The 21878-nt window shown below is 33.9% G+C and overlaps 1 protein-coding gene across 5 annotated transcripts in view; it reads right to left on the bottom strand.

Moving 5' to 3' along the window:
* Window positions 1-984: 984 nt before the first annotated feature.
* PSIP1 (PC4 and SRSF1 interacting protein 1) overlaps window positions 985-21878 on the bottom strand; it is a 38732-nt gene continuing 17838 nt past the window's right edge. Inside the window, exons 5-16 of one of the 5 annotated variants that reach the window (XM_090274089.1) lie at window positions 19236-19340; window positions 18070-18132; window positions 13854-13950; window positions 12777-12852; window positions 8426-8654; window positions 7299-7417; window positions 4723-4778; window positions 4068-4138; window positions 3752-3853; window positions 3427-3640; window positions 2151-2253; window positions 985-1361 (exon numbers count right to left, since the gene is read on the bottom strand). In XM_090274089.1, the coding sequence (XP_090130215.1) occupies window positions 1301-1361; window positions 2151-2253; window positions 3427-3640; window positions 3752-3853; window positions 4068-4138; window positions 4723-4778; window positions 7299-7417; window positions 8426-8654; window positions 12777-12852; window positions 13854-13950; window positions 18070-18132; window positions 19236-19340 (1296 nt within the window). In that variant the 3' untranslated portion in view covers window positions 985-1300. Of the gene's footprint in view, window positions 1362-2150; window positions 2254-3398; window positions 3641-3751; window positions 3854-4067; window positions 4139-4722; window positions 4779-5808; window positions 6024-7298; window positions 7418-8425; window positions 8655-12776; window positions 12853-13853; window positions 13951-18069; window positions 18133-19235; window positions 19341-21878 lie in introns of those variants that run through there. The other 4 variants (XM_090274083.1, XM_090274082.1, XM_090274088.1 and 1 more) reach the window with 4 other exon arrangements.

Below are 21878 nucleotides of genomic sequence, written 5' to 3'. Positions count from 1 at the left end.
GCGTTCCATCTATCGATGAAAACAGAATGATCTGAGGTCAAAACATACAATCTATGCCACATGCAAACACGTAAGTATTAAAAGCCTTTTTCCCATATTCATAGTTTGAAAACAGAAGAGTCTTAGCTACTAAAAACCACCAACTGACCTGATCAAATGATCTTAGAAATACTATGTTACAGCCTTAAATCTTATGTGTTAACTTTGGTTCACCCAGATTTAGTCCATATATATGAATATACAGACTATTCAATACCACTTCTTTACTTTGCTGACTCAGACCAACAGATGTTCCCATTTTTTGCAATCCTGTCACATGTACAATACAGAAATAAGAATTCCCTTCTGATGTAGCCATATTTTCAAATAGGCTAGTTTCCCATATAGTATTTACTTTATAAGCATCATGGATTGTTTTCCAATTAAAAAAAAAATAGTACTTGCTGACTTTCTTAATGAGTGTAACTTTTTAAAAAAATTCAGAAATGTCTCAAAAATAAACTTTACCATTTAGTTTTCAGTTTCAGCTACTAGTGCCTATAAAGGATCTTAGGTGGCTGAACCCCTATAGCCAGATTAATTCCTATATGCACCCATTCTGCTCTCTGCAGGAAAGTCATGGGACTGCTGAATTCCTAGCCACAGAATTAAATTACTTTCTAAAGTTAACATGAGTTTTGTGTCTCATAGAATTGTCAGTTCAATGTCAGTTGGATATCTAGTTGTCATACAGAAAGGCATACGGACCACGCATTGTTACAAAGCAGCAGGATAAGGAAGCACAATGTAGACTGAGATTAATTTTAGATAGGAGGGAGTAATTATATAGAAGTAACATTTTATCTACCATAAAAATGTGTAACTTCTACAAAAACCACGAACAGTGAAAAGACAGTCTGGTAAATCCAAGATTTGTAAAAACTATGCACAAACCCCACAATATTTGGGAAAAGAGTAAAGGTTTTTTTTATACAAGTAGCAGTTTTAAAAATGTAACTTTACTATCAATTACACATTAACATACACACACTAATTGAAAATATGCTATAACCAGAAAAGCAGTTCAACATTTCCTAAATGGATCTTCCCTCACATTTACTGTATAATGTATTTGTTAATACTGCACAAGTACACTTAACCAATGTTTAATTACTTTTAAACAAAGGGGTTTTTCTCCCTCAAAACAAGTTTTAAGCATCAAAACCTATTCTTATAAAAATTTAAAATTTTCCGCAGTCTAAATATTTCAAAAGAAAACCATTACAAACTTAAGTGTTCTGTATATTCCAGGTATGTCAACCTAGTTATCTAGCGTAGAATCCTTCAGAGATATTTCGGGCTCTCTCTCTTCACTGGATGGCCTAAAGGAAAGTGGAGGAGAAAAGATGTGACAACTGGGGTTAGGGGATATTTTTTCTCAGGAGGAAAGGGAAAAAAAAACACTAATCTGCATTATGGCTTTTTTAAATCACCAAATATTTAGTTGTTATTTTTGGTTGAAACTTATTTTACCATGTTTTATTGTCTTCCCCCAAAATATGCAGATCAGGCACAATCACTCAGAGAAGTATGACGGCCCAAGCCCTTTCCATCATTTCCAGCTTTACAATGAAATTTCTTTAAAGAACATGAAAATGTTATACCTGTGATACCAGCATATTATAAATCTTAATGAAAAGAGAGGATGACACACACATATACAGGATTTCCCTGAATTTCAGAATTAGAAAGGATGCTTAATTCCAGGCTTACCATACAGTAGAACAAACCAAGACTTGGATAACCATGGTTCCATATCTAGAATGGGTATCATAATACAAAATAGCCTGAAATTCTAGATCTAAGTTTTTTATTATCCTGTCGTAATTCAAGAAACTATGAACATTAATTATTAGAGGTATATTAAGTGCAGTTAGTTCAAGGAACAAGTTATGTTTTTTTAAACTGGATTCACACCTAGTTCTATAGCCTAGAATACAATGGCAAATTGGTTGTAAATAAGTTTATGTTTTTGCCTTTTTGATTTGCATCTTGTTTCCTACATTCAGGAATTGAGTGATCAAACTATAATCCCTTATATAGATAACCTTGGAACAACAATGTGATTTAAAAATTAAACACACATTAGACCCACTGAAACATGTCCTCACTTTTTCTTACTGCTGGCTTCATCTTTGCTGTCTTCATTGCTGTCTCCATTGTGCTGGGGTTGACTGCTGTCTTGATCAGATCCTCCATTTAGAGTCTTCGAACCTTTACAAAGATTCCAATGAAAAAACTGTTAGAGCTTCTAATACTTAAAGATGTCCTCTAAAGTGCAAAATATTAAAAACATGGCCCTGAAATTTCTAATACTTAATTGTATTATATTTGTAATCCTTAGGGCAGGTGAGGCACACAGTAAGAAGCAGGACTGCTACATATATTTGTGGGTACAGGAAGTAGATAATTAATCCATTTATTACTGTTATCAGAAATGGTGGTACAATTATGATTCATTCTATTTCTCAGAAAAAGATGAATCAGTAAATTTTCGTATATATCATTATCTGTGTTTTAGAACAAAAAAATGTTTTAAAAAGTAACATGGTTTTGTGCCTTATTATGCAAACAGTGAGGGCTGCCATATAAATCTTAACAAATCTCTAAGGACACCTCTATAACATTCCCTTATAAATAAGTAAAAAACAATCCAACTCCTTCTGAATATTGGTTTCTACGTTAAGCAACTGCTGCTAAGATGTTTACAGAATTGGGGAAAGATGATGGTACTGATTTTGTTTTAAGAGTCCATCACAGATATATCTTAAAATATCTGTAGTTGAAATGGCATATCCGGAATTGGCTTTGAAATAATCTTTAGGGTGTCACAGAAAAACTTGATGGAGGTGTAAGACAGCAGTGGTCATTTATTGATAACTGCTGAAGCTGGGTGATGGACAAAGTTCATTTTGTGTAGGTAAGAATTTTTCCTAATTTAAATGAAAAGAGAATACTGCTGGTAGTGCTGACCTTTTGAATAACATGAGTTTAACTGTAGTATTTCAAATAAATGCTATAAATATTGTTTTTAATAACTTTCTTTTCTCTAGCTTTATAAGAAGAATATAGTATAATACAGATACAGAATATGTTAGTTGTTAGTAAGGCTTCCAGTCAGCAGTAGGCTATTAGTGAAGTCTGGGGAGTCAAAAGTTATATGTAGATTTTCTACTGCAAAGGGGGTTAGTACCCCTAACTCCCACTTTGTTCAACAGTCTAATAGTAAACATTAGTATTTACTCCTAATTTAAACTTGAAAAGCTAAGGTTGACTACATTATTACATTCTGCTAAGTACAGAAGAGACCTTTGCATAATTTAATGTAGATTGAGATACTGAGAAATATCAAAGCCATTTTTAAAAACTGCACTCATTACCACATACCTGTTTGTTCCTTTTCTAGCTTTTTGTTTGGCCCTTTCTTCCCTTGATCTTTGGTTTTATTTGCTTCCTCATGCTGTCTTTGTTCAGCAAGAGATTTATTCAGCACTTGTGTGATTACAGAATCTCCTTCACCAACTAAAAACATGTTCTTAAACTTGTTATACAACATTGTAGACTTTTCCATGATAATCTGACTCACTTTGAATCGCCGTATCTGAGAAAACAAAATAAACATAATTATTTTCCTAATTCTTTTTAAATGTTAATTTTTAATGAAGTGGTTTTGAGAAAAAAATTTAAATCTGCATGACTTAAGATTGCTTACTTTTTTCAGTGTTGTAATCATCTCTGTGTGTTTCTGAGCTTGCTGCATTGTCACCTGAAGTGAAGCTAATTCATCCAAGGCCTCAATACATCTGTTCACATCCTTCACAAAACAGTAATTTCATAACTATTAATTACCACAACCTTTATAACCTATTTCTAAAGATTACTTTCAAAATTTCAAATAATAAAGCAGTACAAAATAACTAGTGATAGTCCCTTTTATCTTAAGTTTATACATACTTATATAATCATGTGAGGAAATATGAAGCTATAAAAGCAGCACTGTGTTTTTAAATGAGGTATTCAACACTTACAAGATTATCAATTTTGAGTGCATTTTTTATTTCAGCATGTATCCTTTGAAGTCGAGAATCCATTGATGTTTCTATAAATTAAAGTGTGAAACAGTAAATAATTTTTTCAAAACCAGTATTTCTGTATAAATATAAGCAAAGTATAATGGAAAGGTTTGGTAATTTTTAAAAAATATTCTTAGTAATCTGCCTACAACACTAAGAAATTATCTGCCATTCTTAGTATTTGCTTTAGAAAAACAACATTCGTTATATAATTACCATCTACTTTAATGTTTCTAAAATAAGCAGTCTGCACCCAACACTCCTTTTCTAGTCTTTAAACACCTGCTTCACTTTAACACGTTTAATGAAAAATACAAAATCTGTGTGAAACCATATTTGTCAAAAATGGGAAAAGCATCTAGCTTTTGGCACTGTTACAAAAATCTGACTTAATCAGGTAATGAGCATTAAAATAATAAACATTACTCCTTAGCAAGTTCACTTGATTATACTTAGAATACAATGCAATGTGTAGAATCCATTAGATTTGAAAAAAATTTGTAGGATTTGAGAACATAAAATGACATTTCAAAACCTACACATAAAAAAATAAGTGTATAACTTCCTTTCTATTTTAACTTTATACATCTTAGAAAGTAAAATAACTAACCTCGCTTCTTCTCCACTTTCTTAACTTCTGGCTTCTTTCCTTCATCTTTATTCTGCCTATCAAATGTTAACACAGATATTTCAAAACATTGGAACTTTTGTGACTGAATCCCTTAAAAATTAAAATCTTTTTCTTTAAAATAATAAGTCAATAGTCTAGATCACAAGTAACTGACTATAATTCTTAGAACTCTGAAATGCCATAGCATTGCTATAAATATGACTCAAAACTTGTAAAACATGCTAAAATAATCTAACAATCTTAATTGTCTTTGACATTACAAATAAAATTTTAAGTCACCATGGTAAAAATTTTTTCCAACGATAGTGTATTGTTACAAGACCAATAACAGGATCAATGGACAAACAGGCCACAGTGAGAAGAGAATATCTATAAATGTTTCATAAATTCCACACCACGTATTTTAAAAAGCAACATGTCATAAAAGACTAATTGTTCCCGCAGCTCCAAAGGGTAGAGTCTGAAGTCCATTTCAACATTAAATAGCCTGTTTGAAGACAGTACTATTTTATAAAAATATTTTTGCCAATATATCAAGCTTAAATAATAACATTTATATACCATTTCACGAATGAAAAGGTACCATGTTACTGTAAATAACCATTTAAAAGTAAATTTTTATTGATTTCTAGTACCTTGGCTTGGAGTTTGAGCCTTATTATGAACCAATTCAAATAGACAAGAACAAAAAATATCTAAAAATCAGGGTATTTTTTTTAAAAAAAACTTTATTTTAAAATTTTGGTTACAGTTTCATTTTTCTTTTCTTAACAAGGCTATGTTTAATCTCTCAGGATTAAAAAACAAGATTCTAAAGAATTAAACAACAAAGGAATGTAAAGGGAAGGGCACAACTGCCCCATTCTCTGGGGTATAATAGCTATTCCAGTTTAACACCTAACTTCAAAACAAAATTAATTTTTATATTTTCTAAATGATATAATGTACAACCACCATCTTTTCAGCTTATTCTAATTTTCATACACAAAGCTTCATTTTAAGCTTGGAAAAAAACTTTTGCCGACCTTAGTATGTAGTGTGTACCTTACAGGAAATTAACAATCATAACACAGTAATAATGCCTTTAATGAAGTCCTCAATTTAGAATCTGGAACATTCTTCCATCAAAGGGGGGGAGGGGAAAATTCAGTCCAATGAGTCTGTCTCAAGATCTTCATCTCTTGTTTGCTCCACTTGCATTTTCTTTTCAGTAACTGGATTAATGCTTTGAGCCCAAAATGAGATATATTTTTTATTACTGTAGATTACATGTTGTTTGGCTGGGAATACAATACAATAAACTTTATTTTGCATAATGCATTTCACACAAGCTGCATCTGAAATGCTTTACAGAGCAAAACTGTCCAAGTACAAAGTTTTGTAATAACAGGAGAAGGAAAGAAAACACAAATATTAGAATTTGAGAAAGTTACATTCGGAGGACATTTAAAAGAAACTGAAACACAAAGATAACTTTGGATTACTAAGGAAGGATTGGGCTATATTTTTACTAAGCAATGGCTAATTTTGTATCAATTTGGAGAGCATAATAAAGTTAAAAACAAACAATGCAACAACTTTTCAGTGATAGGATTGAAAAGGACAGGAAGAAAAAAATAACTAATCACAAAAATGGTCAAAGTGTAACAAATAAGGGGGAGTAACATTTCTGAGCCTTAAGTCAGTTTTTATTACTCCCTCAAGCAGCTGTAACTACTTATACATCCTCCAAACTATGCTATGCTGGTAAATAAATACTTTTGGCTTACAAATTTATTGTATAAAGAGAAAGTACTAAATTATTTAAGAATTTCACTACTTAAGTCTGTCTTAGTGACCTAGAGCATGTTTTTAAAATCACCTAACCAAAAGTTTAGTCAAAATGCAAGATGCTTCACAAATGTTTTTCAGAAAAAGAACTCAGAAGTTTATAAAGATAACTAGGAAAACAAATTGACACATAAAGCCTAATCATCATTGCCATTGCTATTTCCCTTAAAATAATGTTTCATAGAATTTAAAGGGGAAAACTTCCCATGTTAAGTATATATTGTCTTCAAGTATAAAAACATACAAGAAATCAGCTTTGAACTTGATTTATATTGCACATATCTAATGCAAACCCTGTAAGCCTTTAGATTTACTGGCTTTTGGGTTTCTAACTGTGCTTCTGTTACTTTTGCTGGTCTTTTGAGTGAGGCCTGCTGGTGGTAAGACAAATAAGGATATTTCATTCCAGTCTTTCTGTATTTAAAACTATAAAAATAGAAGAGGATGGAGACATTTTCTACAAAGCCACTAACAGTTAAATTTTAAATACACTCTGAGTTTAAATTAAAAATAATTCAGAGTGATTACCCTCAGTGAATTTCATCCTCTCAGAAAAGAATGGAGCCTGAAACATGATTGTCATATACTGAAGATTCTTTCCTATCACACAGGAAGAGTCACTTCTTTAAAAGGCTGCTCAAGGTCTGAAAAATGAGATTCCGTTGTTTAAAAATGTCATGCTAGTTTTAAAAGGAAATCAAAATTTAGAATAAAAAAATACTTACTGCTCAGTTTCCATTTGTTCCTCTTGCTTGCGTTTTCTATCTGCTGCTTCTTTCTCATGTTGGCCTTTGAGCATATTCCTTCTATGAGCCGCCTGAAAGTTTCTTCCACCTTTTCTCTTCTGTTTTTAGAATTACGATGAATTTAGTTAATCTCAGAATTATACATGTTGTTGCTAAATTTAACTTTTCCATGATGATTTTGGGGATTAAAATCTATTTTCTGCACTGCTATAGGAGTGATGTCCTTTACTTAAAATGAGCTAGGTGAGCCCTGGCCAGGTAGCTCAGTTGGTTCAAGTGTCATCCCAATACATCAAGGTTGTGGGTTTGATCCCCAGTCAGGGCACATAAGAATCAGCCAATGAATGCATCAGTAAGTGGAACAACAAACAGATGTCTCTCTTTCTCCCTCATCTCCCCTTCCATCTCCCCACCTTCCTCTCTCCCTAAAAAAAATCAAAACAAAATTTTTAAAAGTTAAAATATCTGTATGTCAGGCTATTTTGACTTTAGTACCTGTTTACTGACAACTGCATGGCTTGACCGAAGTATTTATTTACCCAATTAAATACTTTTGGCTTCTGAAGTATTAAGTTATCATATATAAATATAAACAAAAAAATCTATATAATCTGTTACTGGAGATCACCAAGGCTATACACAGAAAAGGATGCATAGCTTAAATGAAATTCCTGAACAACTATTGTATCCCAAAAAAGTTCCACTGATAAAATGTAGAGTAGGCCTAAAGAGTGGTAAGAATTTCATTGAGGCAAATAATAAATATCTATATATAAATGTACCTCCTTTACATCTGTCTTCACTGTTCACAGCCTGTTTGGCTTAATCTTACTTTCAAAGCTCGTCTACATAGGTGGGGTTATTACAAGTTTATAACATTTAATATCAATATCATAATTTTGAAAAGGTAAAAATAAATTTAGAATGTACAATAACTTAAGTTTAAAATATGCTTTTTAACATAGCCAACTCAAGTTTATTCAGAAAAGTAAAGAAATTCAGTTTAACCTTTAATCATATGTATAGACTTTCTCATAGATCTTGAAACTGTAATAAGTACCACATGTTAAACTAAAAATAAATATTTTGGTAGTTAAATGTTCTACCTTTTCACCTTCTTGATCATCTCCTTCCTCTTCAGAATCAGAGGTTGATGTAACCCCTGTTTTAGCTAAATTTTTCCTTTTTGATTCAACTTCTTTCTTCCCCTCTTTTTTGTCTGGCTCTTTCCTTGGCTTATCTTCTTCTTTCTGACCCTCTTCATCCTTTTTAAGCTGCTTTTTAGGTTGTTTTTCCTCTTGCCCTTTTTTCTTACTCTTGTCTTCTTCAGTTACCCTATTTTAGAGAATGCAACAATGGAAAACAAACTTTTATGTATCATCAGTACTTACCATTTAACCATACTCTCCCAGTCAACCAAATAAGTATTTTAGAAAACAATAAGGTAATATATTTTTAATTTAAAGACATTAAAATGTAAGACAATAGAAAGTCTTTATCGTCCAATCACAAAAAGAACATCCTTTTAATATAAGTTAGAAGGTACAAAAATTATAGTGGCATTAGAGTAAAAAAATAAAAGTCACCCCCACCCCCTCTTTTATACATTTTTTTGTAATGTGACTTATCAAAAAAAAAAAAAGTATTATCTTACTTGCCAAGTTACTATTTTCTTAACTTGGGTTAAAGTAGCATTTAAGATAGGTGAGATGCCTGGACGTTGACATATTTATAAGAAATTATGTTCAAAAAGTAGACACAGGCAAAAATACAATCATAAAAGTGAATTGCGTATGACCAAATATGGTCATTTTAGAACAGAAAAAATATTCAAGATAAAAGGCTCCAACTTACACAGACATCACTAAAACAAATCAAACTACTGATCTTGTTCAATAATCCTAACATTGCCATTGGATGACATTTAACGCTACATATTCAAGTAAAGAACAAAGAAATGAAGCTTGGATGAACTGTTTAAAGACTAACCTTTTTACTGTTTTAAGAAATTTTATTGAAATGTTCACATTAAACAATTACATCAATGCATTTGAGAGCTGGAAAGGACCTCAGATCATCTAATCCAAGTCATTCCATTTAACAAATGAGAAAATGATGGTGCAAAAGCTCAATAATTAGACCAATAACCTCTTACCAGATGACAAGTGCTCCTTGAACCCTTAAGAGACTGATTATTGAATTGCAGAAGAAAAAAAAGAAGTCTCTCTTTAGACATTTTTGTCACATAACTATCATTAGGTATGCTTATTTTCAAATGGATTTCATCCTTATAATCAATGGGAGAAAAAGCATGAAATAAAGGTATTTACCTTTCTTCAGTATTTCCACAAATGTGACAGTTTTGATAATCATTTCATTGAGACAGGAGTAGAGTCAAATACAAAAGGCATTTATATGGCTCTTGATAGAGACTGACCAACTACCTCCCCCCAAATGTTAACAACCCCCGCCCCATGGAAGGAAATAGGTATTAAATATACAAATAACCTCTGATCCAACAAATCTGCTTCTAGGAATGTATTCTAACAAATATATCTGCCCATGAAGAAAACAACAGAAGACAGTGTTTTTAAAAAGATGTCTATAAATGGGATGGATCTTAGGAGTTATAATACCTAAAACAGCCGTAGAATACCATAAAGCTGTTTAAAAAAAAAAAATCATTATAAAGTATATTCATAAAGTCATAAGAAACTGGATTAATATTTCAGTTTTATGACTAATACTAAACCCATAAATGTAATGATCACTACTCACTACAAAGAAATCTTCCCAATGGTCCTCTTTACCAGCGTCCACGAAAAACAGATCCCCAAACCCGGGACAATTTCTCTTTTGAATAGGTCAAGTTACAATAGGAGAAATGTATCTGTAAATTCCTTTAGTCGTTTAATAAGCAAAAACTAATGCACACACAACCTAGATATCTTAGTGACTTACAACAACTATTTCTTATTTTACAGGAAGATTGAGATGGTTTCAGTTCTTCTGTCTTGTCATTTCAGGAAGCTATCATTGACAGATACATGCTGTTCTCATGGTGGAGAAGTTTGAAAAGCTTATATAGTTTAGCTGTGTACTTCACTGAGTTTGTGCGCAGATATACCACCAAGAGTGGCCACTGCCATGCCCAGCCTACATTTAGCATGGGTTAAAAATAACTATAGTGCTGCTGTGAACACTATATTTATTTTTAATCCATGGACAACATGGACAACCAAATGGGGATGGACTGTGGGAGAGGGCGGAAGTGGGAAAAATGGGACAACTGTAATGGGAAAACAGTTTTTTTTAAAATGCCAATACCTGACTACTTAGTCAGGGGCACTGACCTCTTTCCCTTATATTGTCAAATAAAAAAATAACAATAGCCAACACAATAAATATAAATAAAGTAAGCTACTGCTACTTTGGGGTTATCCTTCACCTCAGCAAAAAGCTGTTGGTAGACAGAAATTGGTATCAGTAACAAAAATGTAAAGTACATGACACTGACTTTGAGACTGGGAAGCTGAATTCATATATTATCATACAAGGGGTAAAACAGTCACATGATAACTTGAAAGAAAATATATTCCGTGAACTTGTAGCTCTGGAAAAAGGTTTCAAGATAGGATGATGGGATCTTGAGTTGGCTGTTATCAAGATAAATTTGATAGCGTACTTCAAGAAAGAGACAAGTTAAAGAAATAATGGAAGATTAAAGAAAGGGAACTTAAAAACTCCATGCATTTCAGTGTTCAAAGTCACCTCCATCTTGTAAAAGATTTTCAAATTCAAAGACTGGGTGAAAGATCCAATCAAGGGTAAGCTGCCAGCCTTTTCAAGAATTCAAACTGAAATGGTCTAGGGAAAAAGACCAAGGGGTGGTTTCTCAGGATAACCTATGAACTCAAAGTGCCTGTAAAAAAGTATAAAAAGATAAGCATGTCTGGGGAAAGTCTCATGAGTGAAACCACACTACACATGAAACTGACCAGAACGAAGCAGACATACACTAACAATAAAGTATTGTTACTAAAAGTGATACCAGCCAACATCAAAGAAAGAGATTGGAAAAGGAACCCTGGGCCTCCTGATTCCTTAATAGCCTGAGAACAGACTGAGAACTGCTCAGCTGATAAGGAAGGTAATATTCTCCAGTGACCTTTTCAGGTACAACTAAGGATGATAATGAAAAAATAGACAACTCTCGGAGGAATAAGCCAAAAGACACAGAGAAATAGACTAGGAAGAGACTCTCAGGAGAAACTGGGTCCTAATCAAGGGAATATTCTTTATAGCTAAAATAGTGGGACCTCACAGCATGTTATCAGCATAATTTCAGATTTCCTAGAACAATGCCATGCGCCCCTTAAACCTCTCCTTTCCAAATGTAAGTTTATTGTGGTTCCCTATCACAGATCTACATGGGTGTCTAAAGGGTAGAAGGGAGCAGATAACTTGTGTTTTCAGTTCCTAAGTCTCCAGAGCAAGGCCTTATGTTGATTATGAAATATCCTTTGTGCCTGGTGCCATGATTATTTAGGACAGCTAAGGCATGGGATGAGTAAGATTTATTTGGCATGTTTTAAAACTGTAAGTCACCTACCTATATACCTAACTTAATTTCATGACAGTAGTTAAAACTATGTTGTAATTTGGTGCCACTGTTTTTAAAAATTTTTATTTATGTTTTTAAATTGTTCTATTACAGTTGTCCTATTTCCCCCCATTGCTCTCCCCTGTCCTGCCCATCCCTCCTTCTCCCAGTCAATCCCTGCCCTGTTCATGTCCTTGGATCATTTATACTAGTTACTTGACTATGGGCCACTATTTTTGAGACTACTTTAAATAGATTTTGGTTGAAAAGTACCAATCCTCCAGTGTTCTATAACTTAATTTCCTTTAAAAGTGTTTCATTCAAAACATTGTAAATCTGTTCCTAAGTGATATATTATTGTACTCACATGAGCATTCTCTATAAGATCTTTAAATACAATAGCTACAAAAAGTTTTTTCTTTGTCTAAGTACACACTGCTTCTGGTAGTTTCTACCCAGAAAAGTCAACACAGAGGGGGAAAGTCAGATTGTTTTGTTGATAACTAAGTAGTTATCATTCCAAAATATTTAAAAATTTTAAATTTACATTATAAGAATTTTAGCATTATTTTAAAGTAATTATTCTGGAAGAGCTAAAAATAGATTTGTGGAAACTGCTTTAAGAATACTTTGTCTAGAATTTCCTTAAACATACTATTTTGCCTATATTCCCTATTACAGATTTTACCCCACGTTGTCTACCTTTATAGCACAACAATTTCTCCCATAATTTTTAGAAACAACACAATAACAAATATCCTGTAAAATAAAAATGGTAAAAATGCAGAGATTTATACTTAAAGCCAAATGTCTAAGTAATTTCATAATTATTTATACATTTAAAATGAACTCACATGTCACTCTCTGAAGGACAGTTCTGTTTTACCATTTTGGGTCTGCCTCTTGGTTTTGGAATCTTGACTTCTGTAGCTAACAGTAACAGGAAAAAAATCTGTAACTTTCCTTTCAAGATGCAAATCTCACATAAAGATTACATATGATATACAGGGATGGGCAAAAAATAGGCTTACTGATGACAATAAAAAACCCTGTGCCAAAGTGTGATTGAGTATAGTAAGTAGACTGCAAGAATGTGTAAATAATGAAGGCTGGCAATTTGAGTACTGGAGAGATTATACCTCAAAGTGCACGGTGCCACTGTGACATTTTTTTTGAGTTATAAAAACTACTGTAACAACCATCACCATACAACTATAAACTTACTTTTGCGTACCCCTGTATACTAAGAACTTATTAAAGACACTATTATTTTAAGTTTTAAAGATAAATGTTTCAACATTCCCCCAGTGGTTCAAATGAGCAACAGCAGAAAATTTGAAGAAGTAGATTAGCAGAGTAATTTTCAATTTGTCCTTAGTATGGTTGAGGAATTAAAAGAACATCCTTCACTATTGTTTTAACAGTAAACAAACTTATGACAGTGGCACTTGTGTTCAATATTCATATACATATTAAAATGTGTATATTTACATCTTTTAAATGTGTATCTGATTTTAATGCTGATAATAGCTGCACATTGTAAGGGTCCTACACAAAGATTACAATAATTTAAAATAGTAATAGCTTTAATTACTTAAATGCTGTTTCTCTTGCTTTCATTATGATTCCATTTGGGAAGCTTATGTTTTCTAAAGCAAGAGGTAAAATAAACTCATCATTTATGTCATTTAAATCTCCCCACTGCCACATTTGCCACTATTAGGGGAAAAGATAACAGGGATAAAACAAAAGTCCTGAAGCAATTATTTTAAATTTAAATACTTCATTAAACAGTGCAGAAACAGTTTTATCTCCTTTAAAATCTGTACATTATACATAACCAGCTGTCCAACTATTCCAAAGTATATGAGGCGCAACAATTAAAATGATCTGTAATATTACCGTAAGCCCATTTTAAACAATAATCCTACCTGCAGGTCTTCCTCTTTTTGGACTCACTTTAAGATTAGCGGATGCTGTTGCTGTTGTCACTACTCCTGCCTCCTCGGTTTCTACTTGCTTCTCTGCCTGAATCACAAAAAGATTTAATTATTTAGCAAGTAATAGGCATTAAAAGTTGTAGTCAATGACCAGAATATGCCACTTTAAAATAACAAATTCAAATATAAGCATAATTTCCATACAATCTTTATTTTTCAACAGTTGACTCAACACATGAAATTCTCAAACTTAGCTTACAATTCTAGTGAACAATTTTCTAAGAAACAAAAACTTCACTTGTTAGATATTCCCAACCTAAAAGTCATTTGGAAGAGTAAAGGTGGTACTCTCAATGCAAAATAGTGACCAAAGTATGATATAATTACAATGTAACAACGCATGCATTGCTTGTAAATGTACTTTAAATATCTAAAAATGATAATGCTACATTGTGTACTTGTATTTATATAAAACCCAAGTTAATATTCTAATATTAGAAAAGGCAAGAAATTAAGTTGCTGATATTTATTTTTAATTTTATTAATATGTATACATTTTATTTTTGAACTGAGATCTATATTCCTGTTTTCCATAAAAATGGATTTACTACCATGTAGAAAATAAAAAACCCCAATGACCCTTGGCAAACTATAATGCCCTCTAGAGGTAATGGCCCCAAATAGAATCAATTTAATTGACTCAAGTATTACAGTAGAACAAAGGTTAGGAACCACTAATTCGAAAGGAGGTATAATCTTGATCGTAATGTAAGAAGGAAAGAAACAGTGAAAAGAACAGAAAATGATGGGAGGATCAATATGAGCTGCTTCCCCACCTGCAATTATTTAGAATTCAGCATTAACTAGAGCAAGAAAAATAAAGTCAATAAAGCAAAACCAAGCACAATCCAATCTTAATTGAAGAAAAAATTTTAAATCTTTTAATCAACTGTCTGATTTGCAAACATTTAAAAAATAACAGCCAGTACTGGTAAGGATGTGGAGAATCATTCATGTATTGGTTACTAATGATCAATAACTAATGACTGTTAACTAAAAATAGCTTTCTGAAATATCTTTATGAATGACAATAAAAATATGCAAATTTGACTCAGCAATCTCAACTTCTAAGAGTTTATCCATTTCCTTTTTGTTAGTTTTTAAAGACATTTTTACTTTTAATATTCCAATTATAAAAGTAAAAAACTCATCTAAGATAATCCTTATTCTCAAGGAAATTGTTCCTAAGCATTAAGTTATTTCTAGAATTTTAAGAATTTACAAACCACCTGCCCCTAATTCTGGGGAATGGAGTCAGGCAGCCCTCAGATATCAAAGATTTGAAAACTCAAGACTATGAGAGCTCTTTTTGTATTGAGACATTAAGAGGGCAAAAGTTCTTTAAAATTCCGTTCTGATGAGCTCTTCATTTCAAAATAAAACCTCTCTTTTTGTTTGACTGTGGGAGAGGAATGGGGGGAGAGAGAAATGCTGATGTGAGAGATATGGGTTGCTTCCAGAAGGCACCCTGGACCAGGGATCAAACCCATAACTTTTTGGTGTATAGGATGGCGCTCCCAACAAACTCAAGTCACCTGGCCAGGTTCAAAATAAAACCTCTTTACTCACATCTTCTTTTGCAAATAAATCAAGGACCTCACATAAGAATTACAGGTAGAATGGATCTTCTGAGGCAATACCAGTAAAAGGTAAAAATTCATCAATACTAATAGCATAATAAAAGTATTAACACAGACCTTCTTTTTTACTTGCAAAATCATTCAAGTCAAATCCATTTCTCATAAAATAAAGAGTAAGAAATATTTCATCCAGGGAAAGGACTATTATGTTACTTCAGATAAATAAATACTCTGTAAATTTACTTGATCTCACTGAAACCTCTAATCCTTTGACAAATTTTCTCTCCATTTATTACCCTACTTTCTAGCTCTACTCCCTTCATGACCTAAAGCACCCCCCCACACACACACCTCATGGGACTAGTATCTCTATGCAATGTTTTGCAGCAGCTATCCCACAAATCTCCAACAAGGATTACTAGAAAACTCTACCTTCTGTTTTATTATTCCCTGTTGCTGAGTGAGTCCTCCTAAAAACTACACAAACACGCATCCATTTTATGCAGTCTCAGTTGGGATTAATCATTTACCCTGTCTTCTGTCATACCCCCATCTTCTCCCCTTACTAACACAAGCTCTCAATTCTTTCTTCCCACCTTGTACCATACATGCAGTCTTGTTTGAACTGGGTGCGCAAGAAGGGAGAGACTGAGGCCAGCAGGAAGAAATTCCCCTTAATTTCCAAGGCTGTAGAAATTTTTAATAGCCTCCTCCATCCTTCCCTTTCAATGTTAAAAGGAATGAAATGTCCATGTCCTTCTTCCTGGTAAGTCAACTCTTTCAAATGTGACCTCCCTTTCTCATCCAACATGTCCTTATATACAGCAATTTCTAATCTGGCCCACAGTTTGGATCTTTCCTAATTTTACAAAGAAGAAGCTTTAATACCTCTACTGTCTTTTTCATTTTAAACACGTTCCCTTTACCATGCAAATCCCTGCTGCCTTCCTTTTCCTTTCCTTCAAAGATTTATTCAAAGACACGGTGTAACTTTTAACATTAAACATTTTATTACCAACACATTCATCCTCCCCTACTTTTTGACCTTAAAATATGTATCCTGTTGGATATCTTACTGGGCCACTTTATGTCGGGGCACTATTGACCACTCCCTCATTCTTAAAATTCTGTTCTCTTTTGATATCCTTCATCTCCTAGATTTTCTCCTGGAAGTTCATTCTCAGCAATAATTTTACAAAGCAACTTTTCATCTCCATTATATTCCTTCAGGATTCTCATTTCTGCCTTCTTCCCAATAAACTTTCTACCTTGACAACCTCTCTAGTATTGTATCCTTTTATCAGTGATAGCATCCTTTACTTTTTTACCTCTTTGGTATCAGAACAGTGCGCGTGCACACACACCACCTTTAGCCTTATTTCCACCAGTGCCTCGTTTCCTCCTCCCCACGTCACTGCTCCCAAATCAACGACTCCTGTATTCTCAGTGACTAACCTAGTCATCCAAGACCTTTGAGCCATCCTAGACTCCTCCCCCTCCCTTCACACCCACTTCCAATAAACTACCAATTTTACTTCCTGAGGTGCTCTTAAATCCCATCTCTCCTTTACACTACACCAAAAACACCTGCTATAAATGTTAAGTTCCTCTTGTCCTTCCATTCTCACGCTAACTCCTGAGTTAGGCTTTCCAAAGCTTAGTTACCAAGCCACTATTGTAACTCCCCACTTAAAACTCTCATTTTACGTATGTATTGTCTCAACAAAAATGTAAGTTCAGTGAGAAGAGACCTTAACTTTTTAATTCACTGCACAATTCTCTGTGAGCTAGTCAAGTTAGTACTAAAATCTGAATGAACTAACGAGTAAACTGGTCTTGCTAGCTAAATCCAATCCCCATCATTCACAATGCTTAAAGAGGAGGCATCTAAAATTTAAAATGATTCAATGGCTTCCCATCAGTAGTCTCTAGGTTAAAGTTGTTGAGATAAACCTCTTCCACACACCTCCCAACAGCATAAAAAGCCATTGTAATTATTTGTTTTCCTATTTTACTTTCTCATGAGATAGTGAACTCTTAAATTTCTCTGTATCTTTGGCATATTAACAGTCTGAGACAAAAATATGTTAAAAAAAGCTGTGAACAATACTTTATATAGGGAAGAAATTCACGTTAGTTGAAAGCATACAGTGTACTTACTTCTAAGCTGTCACTCATTTCATGCAACAATTTTCTGAGAACAATATGATAATAGACAACACATTAGCACTTACTATGTCCTGGGATTTGTGAATGTTACATGTGTTAACTCATTTAATTCTATCAACAACTTTAGAAGTATATATTATTAATTTTATAGATAAGATAAACTTGAAACAGCATCATTAGAAGGAAAGAAAATTAGTGAATTTTCTTTACCATTTAACTTAAGGGTGCTGCATCACTAAGGAACAGTTTTGATAAATAAATGTAACCTACCCTTTAAAAAACTAAAGATTTAGAGTAAAAGGTAAAATTTAAATTAAATAAGGTTACATTGTATCTACTCTTCCTTAATCCAACTAAAAAATTATTTTAAAATCCCTGTGGTTAAGGAGTTAAATTACCTTTCTCTTTCTTCCTCTTCTGGCAGCTTTTGGAGTGGTTATGTCAATTGCTTTAGTCACATCCTAGGAAAAAAAAAAAAAAAACAGATAAATAAAGTAAATTCTGCCAAGACTGAAAGAAAATTTCTTAAACTAAAAGTCACAAGCACAGTCCTAACCAGTGAGGCTCAGTTGGTTGGAGCATCATCCCATGCACTGAAAGGTTGTGGGTTTGATTCCCTGTTAGGGCACATGCCTAGGCTGCAGGTTTAATCACCTATGGGAGGCAGCCGATCAATGTTTCTCTGTTACACTGATGTCTCTCTAAAAGCAATGGAAAGAAAAATGTCCTCGGGTGAGGATTAAAAATAAAGTCACAAGCACATTTCACTAAAACTGCTAAGGAAATGTTTTGCTTCTCTCACCTTTGAAATTATAAACATTAGAAGTCTTAATTAAATTATGATTATATATTTAAATTTATGACCCTGGCTGGTGTGGCTCAGTGGATTGAGTGCTGGCCTGTGAACCAAAAGGTCGCCACTCTGATTCCTGGTCAGGGCACATGCCTGGGTTGTGGGCTGGATCCCCAGATGGGGGCATGTGAGAGGCAACAGGTGGATGTTTCTCTCTCTCCCTCTCTTTCCCTCTCTCTAAAAATAATAAGATCTAAAAAAAAATAATTTATGAAACCACTTTTTGTACAGTAGAGAGTTCTGAATTTTAAGAGGTGTCTGGGACTTTGGAGATCAACTCATAACCATTTCCACGAGGTCTAGAAGGGCTAAATCAGTCTCCCCATTCACACATAATCAAATACAATTTGAAATAAACCTAGGTTTTAAAAAATCTAGTTAAGTGCTTTTTCCAATACATCCATCACAGAATACCTTGCTTTAAAAATATTCCTAACAAAAGTAACCCACTCTCCTCCAGTTGGACTTCATATTTTACACAGCAAAATAACTTTAAATAAAAACATCCACGTACCTTAAAGATGCAAAAATGACTACAATATAGTATTTAATACTTACACAAGGAAATAAGCCTTAAATATATTCTCTTTTGTTACCCAACTACTTTTAAACATTACTCTCTACTTTGTGGTCAAGTAATCATCTACCTCATTTAACGATTTCTTCCTTGCAACAAAAATGGGTTTAGAATACAAGAGAAATTAAACACACCTCATTGCTGGCTTTTTCTTCATGGTCAGTATCTTCCTTTGAAACACTAGTTTCTTTTTCTTCAACTTCAACATCAGATGATGCATTTGACTGTTTAGCTGATGCCTATGAACAATTGAGTGTATTAATTTCTCAAAGTAAGTTTTTTACCAACTTTAATTTTACCAGTGAAAAATCAAAAGCCTGTTTGTAAGAGTAGAAAAGTACCCTCATTTCTATTCCACAGAGCACTTTTAATATATACAATTTTAAGAGTTTCTAATGTTACTACTGTCCTCAGAAAACAACGAAAAGGTACTGTTACTGCAACTGAATGTATACAAGTGCAGAGGATGAAAGAATGAGGCTGAAATTAAAGTACAGTCACAAAGAATGCCATTTTGATGTTTTAACCAACAAATACCCAATAAGGTAAGTTGATTTAGAACAGCACACACCTACACTGTATTTAGAGAGAAGCTTAAACTATGTACTTGTAAGACATAAAGCCTTAGTTTTAAAGACTTTGATCGATCTATAACTCAAACTTAATTTAAAATGCAGATTCGCTCTGAAAAATAAAAATGAACAAGCAGAACTGAAACAGACTTATTATAGATACAGAAAATATTTTGATGGTTTTGCCAGATTGGGGGTTGGGGTGGGGGGAATTTGAGCCAATGAGTGAAAAAGGTCAAGGAATTAAGTACAAATTGGTTGTTACAGAATAGTCATGGGGATGTAAAGTACAGCATAGGGAATCGTCGTCGGCAGCCGTCCGTCTCGAGAGACGATGGTGTAGCTTCTTAAGAGTCTATCTGCACCGCTGAGAATGGCTGTGCAGTCCGACTCGGGAGTGACACGGTATCTGTCTCCTCCCGTGTTGAATCGACATCTTGCGATGACGCTGGAGTGTCCTCTCCAGTGAAGCTGAAGCTACAGAGCCTGGGCAGGGTGATATGGAGGGTCTGCTGTTGCCCATGCAGCAGACCCCCCCTCTCTTCGCAGCTGAAGGGTCCAAGGGAAAGACAAAGTCAATACAGCTTGGCTTCAGGTGCGCCGCAGGAGTTGCCGGTGTTGACTACAACGTCAAACCGCCTTAGGGACTCCGGCTCCGGATTTTCTGTCGGGGTTTACTCCCTTAGCCTTTCCCCTGAAGAGGTATGCCGCAAGGCAGCGGAGGTTTTTTGGAGTCAGAGTTTTCCTTCTCTGACAGCATAGGGAATACAGTCAATAATATTCTAATAACTGTGTGTGGTATCAGACGGATGCAAGATACATTGGGATGATCACTTAGTAAGTTCTGTAATGTCTAATCACTGGGGTATACAGTACATCTAATATAATGTTTGTTAAAAAAAAAAATTTAAAAACATTTTCAGTTAGTTAAGTTTTGTAAACATTAAAGATACTGAGTCAGCTATTTAAAAATAAAATAAAGATTCCCAAGACCCAAACTTAAGTGACTCTGACTTAACAAGTACTGAGTGGGAGTCCAGTAAGCATTAAGTTTTAAAAGAGCCCTGGCTGGTGTGGCTCAGTGGATTGAGTGCCGGCCTGCGAACCAAAGGGTCGCCGGTTCATTTCCCAATCAGGGCACATGCCTGAGTCACAGGCCAGGTCCCCAGTTGGGGGCATGTGAGAGGCAACTACACATTGATATTTCTCTTCCTCTCTTTCTCCCTCCCTTCCCCTCTCCCTAAAAATAAATAAATAAAATCTTAAAAAAAAAAAGAAAGAAAGAAAGAAAAAATAAAAGAAACCCCAGGTGATAAAATACTGAAGCAGGTAGTTTAGAGGCCCTGGACTTCCAGTAATACCAACCAAAAAAATAACAGACGACACAGTTCACATTGTGAGATGAGGGTACAGATCTACGAGATGACAGCATAATCCATACTGTGCCCCTTTCTAGCTCTGTTTCCTCTGGCAAGTCTTGTAAACTGTAAACCCATTTCCTCTTTTGTAAAAAGGCAACGCTCATAAACCACAAAATTATAATAAAGTTATAACAAAAAATATAAACATGCCCCCAAATTACTTACAGCACTATGGAAATTTTAATAAATTACGAGGGCCAATTTTTTTGCTTGCTCATTTTATTTAAATTAGAGCATCACCACTTTCCCCAAACTCCAGGAATGTGCCACTGGGGATGTTTGGGCAGTAACAGAGTACATCACACCAGCAGTCATTCATACTTGTGCTAAAGGCAGAAAATTGTTGAGTTTCATGCATACAACATACCAAAAATTTCATTGTGAAATGAGAAATTCCAAGTACATATGGTGAAAACTATCTGAAGATTAAGTATGTAGTTAGGAACAGAGGACAGGGTGTCCATGCTGGGCAATCTGGAGGATGAAAAAACCCTGAAGGTACAGTCAGTCACATAACACATGATTCAAGTGAAGTTATAAAATGTCAGTTTTAGGAACAATTCAACCTCTTTGGACTCCCTTTACACAGTCAAGGCAACAATGATGGGAAACCATTCAGCTATTCTTACATTCATGCAACATATATTTAGTGGATACCTAATTCTGCCCACATCTAACAATGCCAGGCACATAGGACATACAATTTCTTTGTTCATAGAGTTAGTAATCTATGGCAATTAAGTACAGAAACAATTATGATATGAAGAGTTTTAAACAAGTTTTT

Source organism: Furipterus horrens, unplaced genomic scaffold, assembly GCF_987537825.1.
Source record: "Furipterus horrens unplaced genomic scaffold, mFurHor1.1.pri manual_scaffold_4, whole genome shotgun sequence".
Classification (NCBI taxonomy): Eukaryota; Metazoa; Chordata; class Mammalia; order Chiroptera; family Furipteridae; genus Furipterus; species Furipterus horrens.
The sequence above is the reverse complement of the archived record's forward strand: the minus strand, read 5'-3'. Positions and strand labels throughout refer to the sequence as shown.